General features: G+C 43.5%; 1 protein-coding gene across 2 annotated transcripts in view; it reads left to right on the plus strand.

Moving 5' to 3' along the window:
* The window catches only part of NHERF2 (NHERF family PDZ scaffold protein 2), a 200,292-nt gene that overhangs the window by 114,541 nt on the left and 69,472 nt on the right, over nt 1-16,279 (plus strand). The window contains exons 2-3 of one of the 2 annotated variants that reach the window (XM_073636466.1): nt 1-386; nt 669-1,902. The exon at nt 1-386 is cut by the window's left edge and continues 69 nt beyond it. The exons of the other annotated variant lie outside the window; for it this stretch is intronic. Of the exons in view, the coding sequence (XP_073492567.1) occupies nt 1-386; nt 669-1,304 (1,022 nt within the window). The 3' untranslated portion in view covers nt 1,305-1,902. Of the gene's footprint in view, nt 387-668; nt 1,903-16,279 lie in introns of those variants that run through there. 2 annotated transcript variants of the gene reach the window in all.

A 16,279-nucleotide genomic window follows, 5' to 3' on the forward strand; every position in this document is an offset into this window, starting at 1 on the left:
GGAATTTGTGGGAGGTGAAACACCCTCAGTATTATGCTAAGCATGTGAGGAAGTCAACGCTGGAGAGACTTCTGGCCTTTGTCCAGGCGACCATCCCGGAAGCAACAATGGAGACATTGCTCAAGAAAATTGGGGGCTTGAGGAACATGTATAAGAGGGAGCATAAGAAGATCCAGGAATCAAGGAGATCAGGAGCATCAGCAGATGATGTTTATGTACCCAGGCTGTGGTACTATAATCAACTCCGTTTTCTGGATGACCAGAATGAAGCCAGGCCATCACTTTCAACCCTTCCCTCCACCCTTCCCTCCACCCCAGCAGAGGCTGATGAGGAGCAAGCTGGGTCTTCCATCCTGGATGAACCAGATATGACCATCTGGAGTCAGGTAAATTATTTTAACAAATATTTACTGTACTAATATTAATGATGTTAACTGGATGTTATAATTGTCTAAAATAATTTGGCACTCAAAATTGGGTATACATATCAATTGACAGTAGTGGCTAAATATGTTTGGCACCTGCTTGAAATAATTAGGGTGTCTGATTAGACTCTTTTATTAAAGAGAAGTATTCACATTGAATTTGCTATTCATGAGAAGCAAACTGTGTGTCATTGATGAACCCAAAAAAATATACTCAAACTATTGTCCTTTTTTTATACACAGGATGAGTCCATCCAGGAGGAATGTGGGGAAAGTGGCAGGCAGGAGGAGACCAGGCCCATGGACAGCCTGGAGGAGGCCAGATTCACCATCATCCTGGAGGAGGCTGGGCCCAGTGTCAGGCAGGAGGTGGCTGCTCCCAGTGAGGTGGCTGCTCCCAGTGAGGTGGCTGGGCCAAGTGAGGTGGCTGGGCCAAGTGAGGTGGCTGGGCCCAGTAGGAGCCTGACCGAATCCCAAGTGCCTCCCCTCCACCTTCCCAAAAAAAGGGCCAGGAAGGGGATGGTCACACAGGACGCATCCCTGCGCCTTATGCAAGAGGCCACCCGTTTTTTAAGGAGCCCCCCCGAAGCGGAAGAATCCTATGGCTGCTACTTAGCCAGCAGGCTTCTTCAGATGAATAGGGAGCAGCGCCTCATTTGTGAGCGCCTATTTGGGGAAACAATCCATAAGGGGCTGCAGGGCACGCTAACACAAAACACCCAACTACATGAGGCAGCCCCCCCTCCTCCTCCTCCTCCTCCTCCTCCTCCTCCTCCTCCTGCCACAACTGAAACACCAGAGCCACAGCCTCAAAAGAAGGCTACAGGGAAGGCTGCAGGGCAGCGTGGAGGAAAGGCTGCAGGGAAGAGAAGAAAATGATGACCTGGGTTCAGTCTGGTCTGACAGAAGACGCAGGCTGTTGTAGGACCACAGTCTGGGGACATCTAGATCATCTGCTGGTGCTGTTGATCTCTGGGATTCTTGGACCAGATTGTGCTCCCTCTTATATGGACTCCGCAAGATCCCAATTTTCTGGTACACCGACTTTTTCCAGCGTTGACTTCCTCTTTATTTTATTTTGACCATGAATAAATGGATCATTTTTTGAGTTTAGCAAAAGACTTTTTATGTTTTTTCTTTGAAATCATTGATTTTACACACAATGTTAAATTAACAAGGGACAACAATCTCATTGAGTTAGAAAAAAAACACACCAAAAATACATTACTAATGTTAATAATGTTCAAGTGGTAAGTCTTGAAAATCCAAAAATTTACGTAACCAAAAACGGTGCTTTGGGTTAACTTTATCTAAAAACTAAAAAATAATCACTATAAAAAAAAAAAAACAGAATAATGGGTTCTTTGTGTTAACTTTACAAACCTAAAAAAAAAAAAGGGGAAAAAGTATTATTAGTATGGAAACATTGTTTTTAAAATGCATACTATATCATTCATGAGATCAAAGAGAAAAAGAATCCAGAAATCAGTTTGGGAGAACTCTGATTATGAACAGCAAAACACCTTCGTTCTTTATAGAGCCTTCGTAAAGAAGAAATAAAATGCGCTGCATTCAACGATCACAGATTTTGCAGCGTGATGAATGTGCTACCTACAATACGAACACTAGTTTTACTAGACCGAGTGCTTCCGTTTAGTTTTTGCTTATGAGCATGCGTCGTTTTTTTGTCCGTCGGACTAGCATACAGACGAGCGGACTTCGGGGTCCGTCGTACTTACGACGTAAAGATTTGAAGCATGCTTCAAATCTAAAGTCCGTCGGATTTGAGGCTAAAAAAGTCCGTTGAAAGTCCGGAGAAGCCCACACACGATCGGATTACCAGCCAGCTTTAGTCCGTCAGCGTCCGTTGGACTTTTGTAGACGAAAAGTCCGACCGTGTGTACGCGGCATTAGGGCTCGTTTACACTTCCTTCAAAACATGACTTCGGACACGCTTTTTTAAAGATCTCGGAACGCCAGTCAAAATAAGTTTACTTTGCTTTGCCTCAAAAATTAAACCCCATGTCGCCTTAGTGGTACTTCAAAGTGTCTTCAAAGCCTCCATAGAAGGCTATCACAAAACTCGGTTGAAGCACCCGAAGCTTTGAAGAGGCTTTAATTCAGCTTTAGCGTCTTTGTTTTGGCAGTATTGCAGGTATGAGATATCAACACACCCACATGGCATTTTCCAAGCTTCATTAAAGCTTCAAAAAAGTACCACCAAAGCATCATTGAAGCACCACCGAACCATCACAGAAGCATTGCACTAGCATCAAAATCACATTAAATAAGCATGTTGAAGCGGTAGGAGCTTTATTGTTTGTTAAAGTCAAAGTAAGTATAAATGAGCCCTAGACAGCTGAAAAGATATCTGGTGTTGTTCCACCAAGTGCCTTTGGCTCTGGACCTATTCAGGAAACACTAAGGTCAATCAGACACTGGGGTCATTCAGTGAAAGCTCAAGGAAACCCTGGAAACCTCTGGAGGAACCCTGGTTGAGAATAGCTGCAAAAATTTAATCTCCTGATACAAACATAGTAGCCTTATGCTAACCATACAGGGATCAAAATATCCCATTTCCCAAGAGGCTACAGGAACCCTTTCACAGAATTGGCAGAGGGCGGATCTGTTGTGTCATCGGTAGACGAGCTGCCTGAACCCAGAAGAGGTGGTGGAGGGCTGGGCCGAGATATTGGTGTGGGACACAGCCACAGACATCTGAATGGCAGATTACTGCAGGACAATGCTGGATGCATGGACAGGTGAGTGGGCATTTTGAATTTTCCCCATCATAAAAGTAAAGGGGGATGAGGGGAGGATGTATGTTGGAGTTAAATTCCTCTTTACGCTGTTCATACCGGCTACAATCAGGTAAGTTCTCACACAGACACTAGTAAACCTAAAATAATATACAATCTTTTTGCAAGGTCATTTACCTGCCTTAGGTTCACCGGTGGCTACCATAGTGTACCTAAACAATTGATTTATCTTATATCCTATAAGACAGCCCTTTCTCACTACATAGATGTTGAAGGAGGTTCTACAAGTTAGGTGTTTTATTGTCTGTACCAGGAAAAAACCTCAATATTCACATCTCGGATTCTAGCTCAGAAATTGAAGCTCTGCCATCCAACAAACCCACACGTATACAGAAGATGCAAACTTCTCAATGGTTAATGAAGGTTAGGGCAAAGATGGATGTGGAGTGCTTTTGGGTCAGGAAGATAAACGCAATTACGTGCCAGCTCCCGGAGTTCCTCATAGTTCACCATTTTTCCTATTTTGATATGTTATTGTGTTTTTAACCCTTAACCTGACCAGATGGCGATATATCCACAACTTATCAATGCGCTATTGTAGTCTGCAGCGCTCCATTTTGAGAAACTATTAATGTCAGAACTGTATCCAGGCTAAATATAGACGACCATATGACAATGGGCGTCTGTCTGTGGCAGGAAAATGGGTGTTCACCATCCTGAGTCCCACTGGGCACTTTCCATCGTCTTGTTCATTGATGTGGGACATAAACATGGAAAGCTCTGCCTCATAACAAGTCACTTTCTCCCAAATATGTGACATTAGGCTGGAAATAGAGACACTAGGGTCTACTGGAGGGATCTGTGGAGCTACAGCCAGGCTGAGAAGAATATGGAAACTTTATTTACAAATGAACTTCCAAGAAAGGGTATTCAGCCTCATTTATCAATGTATCTGAAAGATAAATTATCTCAGACAGTCACATAGGTTGGACTTGATGAACTTGTGTCTTTTTTCGACCTCACCTACTATGTAAAATACATGGTGTAAATGCACATGTGGAAGCAGTTTTCATTTGTAACCTGGTTCAGCAAGACTTAGATTAAGCTACCATTCATACCTGAGTAAATTTTCCCAAAGATTGGCAATGCTCAACAGGAAGATTTCCCAATTTATATTCAATGGTGGCTTTTTAAGTGTTTTTTTTCGTCTGTTTTTATGCCTACTTGTGTCCTCCTGGCAACCTCAGGCCTGCAAACAAAATATAGGATTCAGGCGTGTCCTTGCTGGAGCCTTTCATCCACCTGATAAGGGCTCATAAGAACCTCTACGACCCAAGGGATGCCTGCTGCAAGAACAGTGGCAAGCCAGGCCTGAGAATAAGCTTCCATTCATACCTGAGCAACTTTTCCCGATGATCAACAATGCTCAACATGAAGATTTCCCATTAAATTCAATTGTGGCCTTTTGATGTTTTTTCGTGCCTACTGGTGTCCTCCTCCTGGTAACCTCAGGTCTGCAAACAAATGAAAGGATTCAGGAGATATGCTGGATACATTTATCTGCCCAATGGGGGCTCACAGGAACCTCTACGACCAGAGTGATGCCTATTGCAAGAACCGTGGCAAGTGGCAGAGGCAAGAAATTAGCAATGCGCATATTGAACAACAGCTTAGATAGCAAATGCAGGGATGACCACGACCTATGATTTCACACTATACTGCTTTCCATTGGCCAAAGCCAAAATGTCTGAAGCATAAAAACATGAAAAAAAAAACACAAAAACTACTTCAAAAATGCACATCTGTGCAAAAGTGTACAAAAAATGCTTCAAATTTGCCTGAAAACATTAATGCTCAATTGTGAATGGCAGCTTAGAAAAGGTTTACACCTTGGCTCTGCATTTTCATGCATTTTCGGTGCTTTTTTATGCACAGTTCATCTGTTTTTCACCATTAAAGCCTGCGGGGGGGGGGGTCATAAACACACATTAACCAGTAAAGCACCTGTAGTTATTTTACCCAATGCATAGCAGGATGTGAATGGGCCCGACAGAATAGAATGGCAGTCCTCTTGTCGTGCATTAGCACATATTGGGCAATGCGGTTAAATCACACAGGTATAAATAGGGCCATGCAGGGCCCTGCCAGACAGCACATCCAGGTTTGTGGGTTTGTGACCTGTTTTTTCCTTACTGCAATTAAGCAATACAACTTGGTCACCTCCCCACCCCTAGCCTGTGATTGGACACGAGAAGCTGACGCACACCGATGAGCTTATCTTTTTTTCTCTCTTTTGATTATTGTGTTTCTTGCCATCACATGTGCATGCAGCAAAACCTGATTGCTTTAGAGTATTGACCCTCCCTCTCTGAGTCTTATATGATACATTACAGGGGGCTACAAGAGAGTGATATCAGGACACATTCAGATACTTTAATCAGCTGCATAAACAATATAGTAGACTTTCCGTAAAGTTGCAATGTCTTGGCTGTTATAAAAGAACATAGAATATCTTCAGAAAGAATGTCAGGAGGTAAGTATTCTGTCCTTTTCAATATACTGTACAGTCCTTTGAAAATACTTAAGAAGCCCGGGTGACAACAAAAGAGCACAACTACGAGACAGGGACAGAGCGTTGTCACCCTATAACAGGAAGTGCCTGAACAAGTACTTTCATTTATGGATTTTTATTTTTTTTTAATGAAGGCTGCAGATTTACAGATACAGAAAATGACCTGTGAAATAACATATTATGGAATACCATGGCAAAGCTTATGTGTGATTTTAAATCCGTAGACCTTTAAGGCAAGGAATTTTTGGCATTAAAAATATGCATCTTATATGTAAATTACAGTCTCCATTAGAAGCTATAAAAATTCTTTCCACATATTACAATCCATATGCCTTATCATATGTGTTCCTCAGGAATGTTAGGAGGAAATCTGAACTAGTAGATACTATGAATGATGTGCTAATCACGGTACTTCCCCATGAGATGAGGTTTTATTATATGTTTGGTTTTGTCTTTGATCAGTTTTACTTTCTGTCATGGAACGTTTTACAAGAAAGCCATACACTATGAATAAATAGTTAGCTGTCAGTCCAGGTGGAACTACTAATTAAGTCTTATAGATGCTGTGAATCCACTTTCCTTCAGCCTCTTGCCTTTAGTCACTCTTTGGGTTGGACCTGTTCCATGGCTCATACAGTCCGGTTAGTTTGCTCAGTACATATACACTTTAATCATTACAGTTTGGAATCCTCCCTGCTCTCAACCTGTGATTGGACAATTAAGGAGTAGCAGACTGATGAAGTCATCTCTTTCTTGCCAGTCCATCCCTTGTCAGCACATGTGCATATACGCTATATTGTCAAAAGTATTGGGACGTCTATAAGAGCTTTAAGGCTGGGTTCACACTTATGTGCTGCGGCTGACAGCAGAAGTCCGATGTGTCACTGTTCTCCGTTTCAGGGACGAACCGGGCCAGAATTCGGACCTGAAACGGAGCCAGGGACACACAGGACCCCTTTGCAATCTGCTCCGCAGCCACCCTGCAGATGTGTGAACCGGCTTCATTGAGAGCCGGTCACAATCTACTGTCATGCGAATTTCCCTGCATCCAATAAGTGTGAACCCAGCCTAACTCTTCTGGAAAGGCTGACCACAAGGTTTAGGAGTTTGTCTATGGGAACGTTTGACCATTTTTCCAGAAGCGAATTTGCGAGGTCAGGCACTGATGTTGGACGAGAAGGCCTGGCTTGCAGTCTCCGCTCTAATTCATCCCAAAGGTGTTCTATCGGGTTGAGGTCAGGACTCTGAGCAGGCCAGTGAAGTTCCTCCACCCCAAACTCGGTCATCCATGTCTTTATGGACTTTGCTTTGTGCAGCGGTGCGCAGTCATGTTGGAACAAGAAGGGGCCATCCCCAAACTGTTCCCACAAAGGTGGGAGCATGAAATTGTCCAAAATGTCTTGGTATGCTGACGCCTTAAGAGTTCCCTTCACTGGAACTAAGGGGCCAAGCCCAACCCCTGAAAAACAACCCCACCCCATAATCCCCCCTCCACCAAATGATTTGCACCAGTGCAAAAAGTTTGGCTTGGACCAGTGTAAAAATGCATATATCATTGGGAAATAGAGGAACAAAGCTGCACATTGTAGAAGTTAAACTGTAGAGTTTAATAAAAATATCTGTCTTCCAACACAGTACCTACCTTAGGCCACACCCCTCTGACACATTTCACCCAAATAGGGCTTATTCATATAACATACCGATGGGTTCCCCCCATGAAGCTAGAAATCACCGTAGTATACACTGCTAGTACAATGATCTTCACTTGCTTCCAAGTCCCTTGCTGAGCGGCTTCCCTGCTGCATTGTGAACACAGGAGGTCGCCACTTGTCATGGGCACCATTCAGAGATTGCTTTGCATTTTCTCAGTGAATGCAAAGCATGCCCTAATTGGATGAGGTGGAGAGCATGCCATCACCACCCCTCCTCTCCACCTTGTCCAGTCACAGAATGCTGTGCATTCATTGATAAAACAATGAATGGTCATTCACTATGCATGGGGGCCAATCAGAGATCACTGTGTGTTTTCTCAATGCATGAGATCACTGGAGTAGCGCCTCTACTACACTGATTTCCGGCTTCTAGGGGGATACCACAGGTATGGTATATACATACCTGTAGTTACATTGGTCCAAGCTGATCCAAAGTAACCATGTATAAAATATCCATATCTTGCTCAGGCTTTCAGTGGCTCGCTGAAAGGCTGCTCCATGTGCTGGTCCAGGCATGTGGGTGGATCCTGACCATATGGTCGCGATCTTTCCCAAGCCTGGACCGGCTCTGTGATGTCAGCTGACAGTGGGCTTTATCCCGCTGTCTGCTAAAAACGGGTCACAGGATTGCAGAACTAACTGCACTCCTGTGATCCACAGGAGAAGTACAGCCAAACAAGCTTTGGCTGTACTTATCCTTTAAGCATCCTTACATTTTTAATGAATACCTAATTGCATAACGTGGTAAATGAGTGTAGATAAGATGGATTACATTGTAATATAATTGATACAAATGGCACTGAAACGGTAATATGATAATGTCTAAAATCCACCACCACCTGCAGAATCTAGAATAGGTCCGTTTCCAGATTCTGGGCCCCACACTGGGACTGGTAGAGAGTTAACAGCTCAGGTATTCATATTGCTCAGCCGGGCAACTTAATCTTAAGAATTTAATATAGATGAAGAATGTGAACGCCTATACTACTCAGGCAGGCAAGGTCACCCCCTGGGACAGGTGATATTACAAGGACAGGAGGATTAATTGCTGCACAAATACCATGCACCACCAGCCGCTCGAATAGCCTGTTTATTGTCCTCTAGTTCCAGTAGTTCTATGAAGATCAGCCGGCACCCAAAGTGGGCAGCACAGTGGCTAAGGGAGTAACATGCTATTACCTTGCAGCACTGGGACTATGGGTCCAATGACCACAGGACACGCTGCTTTTATGCTCTCTCATGTTTTTTTGGGGTATCAGCTGTGTGCTCTGGTTTCCAACCAAAATTAAAAAAAACATGCTAGTAATTGGTTTCCACTTTTGACCCTAGCATATGTGTGCCTAGCACATCACATTCGTTACAATCTAATTGCACATTTAGATCTCATTTAGATCTACCAGCAACTGTGTACCGCAAGGTCTTGTCTAATAGGATGCAAATGTATTGGATAAATTAAAGAGGAGGTCCGCCCACCCCTGCAAAAATTAAAAGCCAGCCGCTACACATACTGCAGCGGCTGACTTTTAATAATAGAACACTTACCTGTCCTGGAGTCCAGCAATGTCTGCTGTCGGCAGCGCATCTGGTGCTGCCACCGCCATTGCGGGTAAGGGAACCCGGCAGTGTAGCATTACGGCTTCTCACTGGGTCCCTACTGCGCATGCACAAGGCACCATTGCGCTCTCCTACTGGCCCGGCAGTGGGGAAAGGAGGAGGGAGCTGATTTATTAAAAAAGAAAAACTGAAATATCACATGGTCCTAAGTATTCAGACCCTTTGCTCAGTATTTAGTAGAAGCAACCTTTTGATCTAATACAGCCATGAGTCTTTTTGGGAAAGATGCAACAAGTTTTTCACACCTGGATTTGGGGATCCTCTGCCATTCCTCCTTGCAGATGCTCTCCAGTTCTGTCAGGTTGGATGGTAAACGTTGGTGGACAGCCATTTTTAGGTCTATCCAGAGATGCTCAATTTCGCTTAAGTCAGGGCTCTGGCTGGGCCATTCAAGAACAGTCAGAGTTGTGAAGCCAAAAAGTTCTATCTCGGTCTTATCAGACCAGAGAATCTTATTTCTCACCATCTTGGAGTCCTTCAGGTGTTTTTTTTAGCAAACTCCATGCGGGCTTTCATGTGTCTTGCACTAAGGAGAGGCTTCCGTCGGGCCACTCTGCCATAAAGCCCCGACTGGTGGAGGGCTGCAGTGATGGTTGACTTTCTACAACTTTCTCCCATCTCCCGACTGCATCTCTGGAGCTCAGCCACAGTGATCTTTGGGTTCTTCTTTACCTCTCTCACCAAGGCTCTTCTCCGCCAATAGCTCAGTTTGGCCAGACGGCCAGCTCTAGGAAGGGTTCTGGTCGTCCCAAATGTCTTCCATTTAAGGATTATGAAGGCCACTGTGCTCTTAGGAACCTTAAGTGCAGCAGAATTTTTTTTGTAACCTTGGCCAGATCTGCGCCTTGCCACAATTCTGTCTCTGAGCTCCTGAGGCAGTTCCTTTGACCTCATGATTGTCATTTGCTCTGACATGCCCTGTGAGCTGTAAGGTCTTATATAAACAGGTGTGTGTCTTTCCTAATCAAGTCCAATCAGTATAATCAAACACAGCTGGACTCAAATGAAGGTGTAGAACCATCTCAAGGATGATCAGAAGAAATGGACAGCACCTGAGTTAAATATATAAGTGTCACAGCAAAGGGTCTGAATACTTAGGACCATGTGATATTTCAGTTTTTCTTTTTTAATAAATCTGCAAAAATGTAATCAATTCTGTGTTTTTCTGTCAATATGGGGTGCTGTGTGTACATTAATGAGGAAAAAAAATGAACTTAAATGATTTTAGCAAATGGCTGCAATATAACAAAGAGTGAAAAATTTAAGGGGGTCTGAATACTTTCCGTCCCCCACTGTATATACAGTCATGTGAACCTATCTACATGTGTGATTTAATAAAAATTAGTATTCACTAGTATATTTATTCTGAAAATGTGTGATAGTGGGCAGTGACTGCTTAGCACTCTTAAATTTCCTCCTGGAACACAATCTGACTACAGAGTTGTTGCTAAAAATGAAACCAGACTGCAGTTTTCTAATGATGACCATACACACTTTGATGTTATAATCCAATTGATATGTGATAAAGCGGATCTTCACCCTCTGAGGGAACTTCCCTCTAATCCATTCCTTCTGGGGGCCTAGGCGAATTACATGCACAGTATCGCATATCACATATCACATATCCCAGGAGGCAAACCCCTTCTATCAGAAAGGAGCAGGGGGCGTGCCTAGTGCCGCCTCATCAGGATGCACGCCGGCTAAAACTGGAAGAGCCAGCAGGCGCTTTGATGACATCACAAGCTACATGGCTGTGCGGGACTGGGTGGTGGCAGAAGACAGGTGGATCTCAGCGAGATAACGCTAGATCCTCTAGATGGGTGAGTGTCTGACATGTGCACAACAGGTCTCCCGGTAAGCGGAGTTAAATAAATGGGGGGAGGGGGGAGCAGGCGAAGATTCACTTTAAAGGATAAGTCCACCCTAACACTAAAATCTCCACATCTACAGACATCCATGATATAACACTAACCTAACTCTGTAAAGAAGAAATCAGTATACATACCTTTTCTGAAGCCGATCCGACCCGATCTCCAGTGGCGGAAGCTCTGCAGAGGACAAAGCCGACAACAGCTGAGAAATGAATGGGGAGTGACATCACCCATAGACTTACTAGGGGACTTCTGTTGTCGGCTGTGTCTTCTGCACCCACCTCCACAGCAAAGAACCAGAACACAACAGCTCAGTGGGGGGTGAGATCGCTGAACTAACCTTGCATGGTTAGTACAGTGGCTCAGAGCGAAAAAAAAAAACTGTTATGCCCCGTACACACGGTCGGATTTTCCGACGGAAAATGTGTGATAGGACCTTGTTGTCGGAAATTCCGACCGTGTGTAGGCTCCATCACACATTTTCCATCGGATTTTCCGACACACAAAGTCTGACAGCAGGATATAAAATTTTCCAACAGCAAAATCCGTTGTCGGAAATTTCCGATCGTGTGTACACAAATCCGACGGACAAAGTGCCACGCATGCTCAGAATAAATAAAGAGATGAAAGCTATTGGCCACTGCCCCCGTTTATAGTCCCGACGTACGTGTTTTACGTCACCGCGTTTAGAACGATCGGATTTTCCGACAACTTTGTGTGACCATGTGTATGCAAGACAAGTTTGAGCCAACATCCGTCGGAAAAAATCCTAGGAATTTGTTGTCGGAATGTCCGAACAAAGTCCGACCGTGTGTACGGGGCATAAGTGTGTACCCGGCTTTACAAACATATCTTACAACTATTGTTTGAATTTGATTTCCCAATGTATTATATATATATTAATCAATTGCGTTCCCCACTATCTATTGTTTGAATTCCATGTATTATATATATATATATATATATATATATATATATATATATATATTAATCAATTGCATTTCCGACTATCAATTGAGTTTTTTTTTTTTTTTTCGAATGAGCGTGATGCAGAACATCGTGAGTGTGGCTTAATGCCCCAAACTGTCTAAATGTGCTCTTAATCATCCAATGGTTGTCTTCTGTCTATGTACAGATAAGGAACCAATGTGCTCTGTGGACAATACTTTATAATGTATAAAATAAATAATCCGATGTCACATTCTTTCAAGCTTACAACAGCTTTTTTGCTATTTTTGGTGGATGTTTCTCCTTATTTGAGAACCCTGAAAAATGTCTATATTGTTTCCTCCTATATCCTCCTCATCCTGTGTATGGAACAATCTGAGGAAGAGCGTGCACTGGGTGTGGGCACCACGGTCAGGAGACACTTTGAAAGAGAACGCTTAAGTGTACTCATTGGAAAAACACACACCAGTTTGTTTAGACAAGAACGCACCAGCAGCGGCGGGTACTGTGTGGGAACAGGCACAGGTTTATCTTTACTTCAAATAGACTAGATTCTACAATAAACTAATTACATTGGAAATTCAAATAGCGGAATATTAAAGGCGCCCTTTGACATAAGATAAATGGAGTTCAAATCCAAGTTGTACCTGGGTCAGAAACCATTGTGAGTCTTTGCACAGTTCTTGGCTGACCAGTCTAGGGGGGAAGAATATGTTATTTTGGATGGATGTTCCTGGTGATCGCTGTTGTTCCCCTGGGTAAAGTCCAAGGTCAGAGGAGCACGCACATACACGCAGATCTTCCAACCACCATTTCTGGTCTGTGTGTACCTTAATTTAGAACTTAAGGCAAATACTTTTTTTTTCTTCTCATTTTAGAGTAAAGGAGGGTTTTATAAACTCTATCAGATTTGGGGGAGATTTCCCTTTACTTCCTGTCCCACAGCCAAAACAGAAATTGAGGGGGAAATCCCTACAAAGTGAGGGAATCCCTGGTTGTCACCAGAACCAGTGTCCTCATTGGAAGATCTCTGTTTGAGGACAACCCAACATTTGAAATTTTCTTTCATTTTCACTTTCGGTGATAAGAGTAAACAGGACAAATAGTGAGGGCGAATCTCCCTAACGGAAGCAATAAAAAGCTGAAAGGTGTTCTAATCCGTCTCCACTCTATCCAATAAAAAAAAGTGTTGCCTGTTATACTTTAAAACACGTATATGGAAACTTGTGCACCCCTCCAACCACCAACACCCTCCCCTCTCCAAAATGAAACCTCTGAAAAAGTTTTATACTCACCTAAGTGTTCTGTTACATGCTGCACCATGGTAACTCTTTCGGAATGAAGACCAGCAATCCAGTAATGCTGAGCCCAGCACTGACCAGTACTCAACATGACATCACCATGCCACTATTGGAGTCGTCAAGACCTGTCAACAGTAAGTGGCCACCTCAACAGGTAGCAGCGTAACCATCAGAAGAAGGCCCTTCCACTTTGCAGTCCAGAAGAAGGGTCAGGGCCCAGCATATTACCTAAAGTGGTTGTAAACCATAGACATGAAATATGAACAAAGCATATCCCTCTATAGTGTGTACTTATCTTAATCCAGAGCACTAAGGTTAATTTCTGTCTGCTGCTTCCTTCCTCTGCTATCAGCATGAGTAACTTCTGATAAGTTTTCCTGGCACCAAGAGGAAAAAAAGGTGACAGGCGAGGGAGCTCCAGCAGATGGACAGCCTCAACTCTGTTCCTGTGTGTTGTGTGAAGGGGGGGGGGTTTCCCTCCAATCAGCTCTCAGAGCTCTCCTCACTGATGTAACTTCAGCTTCCCGCCCCCTGCTTTTCAGAGCTGAGAGATCCTGTGTGAATTCTGCACTTTGAATGGATGTAGGGGAAAGACAGCTCTAGATAAACAGGTACAACTTATATAGGGGGATTTGTTTCATTTCTGTGTATCACCTGAGGCCAGACACTTCACTGGGTATGTGAGGGTTTACAACCACTTAACTATGAATTTAGATAAGTGTTTGGGGACTATTACCAACTTCCTTCCAATACACCTGGCTGTCTTGCTGGATATTTAAAGGCAGGAACAAGCCCTTTTTCAGGGTGTTTTGTATGTTGATGATCATCTGATCTGCCAACAGACCTCATCTAAGTATCCCATATTCACACTGCAGGTCCTTGGACCAAACATCTAATCTTCATAAAGTCTCCATACTGCTCACAGACTTGCGGTTTATGTCTTTACAGCAGCCTTACAAGATTTCAGGCAGTCAGTCCAAGGTCAACCGGCAGTATGCAATTTGGATTTCAAGGTGAGATTCATGGGTGGATGATCCTGTGATTCCCAAAAAATCACAATATAAGCCTATCTTCCATTGCAAAAAAGAAAGTCAAAGTCATAACTACGGGCAGCTAAGTAGATAGCGCTTCTGCCTAGCAGCACTGGGGTCGCTGGTTCGAATCCCAACCACGGCACTACCTGCCTGGAGTTTGCATGTTCTCCCTGTGCCTGTGTGGGTTTCCTCCCACACTCCAAATACATGTTGGTAGGTAAATTGGCCCTAGTATGTGTATGTATGAATGTGAGTTCGGGACCTTAGGGTGCAAGCTCTTTGAGGGCAGAGAACTTATGTGAATGTACAATATATATGTAAAGCGCTTTGTAAATTGACGGCGCTTTATATAAGTAACTGAAATAAAAACAAAATAACTAACTTCATTTTAAACCAATATCCTGCGTTCTTTTAGAGTTCCACTTGAATGATAAACATCACCGTGCTGAGTGCGACTCAACGGACAGGTCTGTTTGCATTTCCGAATGTCAGCTGCCTAATCAGGAACTTGCAAGATTTAATTTTCTGCTTTTCCCTAATCCAAATTTTGCAACATTATCTCTGGATTAGTGTCTGGTCTCCGCAGTGAGCCGGATAGTTCTACCTTTACATAACAGAGAAAAGGGGAAAAACAGGCTGAGCGTGACCCGCTCCAATGTAATGGAGACTGAACTTAGGAAAGTCAGTTATTTAGTAAGGGGGAGGGCAGTGACCCGCAGTAACCAATTATTTATCTGTGGCTGACCTGGTTGCACTAAACTGGAATTGGTGCTGCAGGTTCCATCAAATGAGCACTTAAAAGGGTTGCAAAGGTTCGTGTTTTTTCACCTTAATGCGTCCTATGTCAGTGACCAGCCCCCCAGCCCCCCCCCGCTTTACTTACCTGAACCCCTCGAACATGTCCCACGGGGACGCGCCGTCTCTCTGCTAGGGGGTTCTCGGCTGTTGATTGGATAGATTGATAGCAGCGCAGCCATTGGCTCTCACTGCTGTCAATCAACTCCAATGACGGGGCCGAGTCCTGCATTCGGCGTCTATAGGCGCCGAATGCTGTACTCGGGAGCGCGCCCGCAAGGTAACCCCCAAGGAGAGCGCTTCTCCCAGGGGGTTATCTAATGCAGGGAGGAGCCGAGAGAGCCGCCGAGGGACCCCAGAAGAGGAGGTTCGGGGCCACTCTGCAAAACGAGCTGTACAGTATGACATTTTTGTTATTTTTTTTATTTTTTTTTAAAAGGGAACCTTTAGTATCACTTTAAGGAAATATTTTTGTTGTTACCTCTTGTAAAGATTCCTATAACTTCCTTTCCTGACCGGAAGTGAAGGAAAATTTCTCTCAGTAGGGTCGACTCTAAGGGGTTGATTTTCTAAATGCAAAATTACTGTGCACTTTGCAAAGTGCAGTCGCTCCAGAGCTTAGTAAATGAGGTAAAGCTTCGCTTTGCAAAGAGTAGCCAATCATGTGCAAGGAAAATAAAAAAACAACACTTTTGCTTGCACGTGATTGGATGACGGAAATCAGCAGAGCTTCTGCTCATTTACTAAGCTCTGGAGCAACTCCACTTTGCAAAGTGCACATTCTATTTGCCTTTAGTAAATTAACCCCATAGCATAGCTCCCAACTGTCCCTGATTTCGAGGGACTGTCCCTGATTTGGAACAATGTCCCTCTGTCCCTCATTCCTCCTCATTTGTCCCTCATTTTGGTCTGATCTGTATAGCTGTATATAAAATACATTTTTTATCTATCAAAAAGTGTTTTCCAGCACTAAACCTTTCATCTGATTTCTAAATTGCTGCATTTGTAAATTCCAAAAACCAATATAAAGGAATAGTAGTGGTAAAAAAAAAACATTTGTGGGTTTAACCAATCTTGTTTTTTTGTACAATTCTCCTTTAAGGGGGCGTGGCAAGGGGTGTGTCCTATGCCTGCATACTTTTGCTGATAGGTGTCCCACATTTCCATCTCAAAAAATTGGGAGGTATGCCATAGTTTTATTTGCTCTATCAAAAAAAATTAAAAATAAATTAGGTTGGAGGCCAAAGA

This window comes from Aquarana catesbeiana, linkage group LG06 (genome assembly GCF_042186555.1).
Source record: "Aquarana catesbeiana isolate 2022-GZ linkage group LG06, ASM4218655v1, whole genome shotgun sequence".
In the NCBI taxonomy this organism is placed as follows: domain Eukaryota; kingdom Metazoa; phylum Chordata; class Amphibia; order Anura; family Ranidae; genus Aquarana; species Aquarana catesbeiana.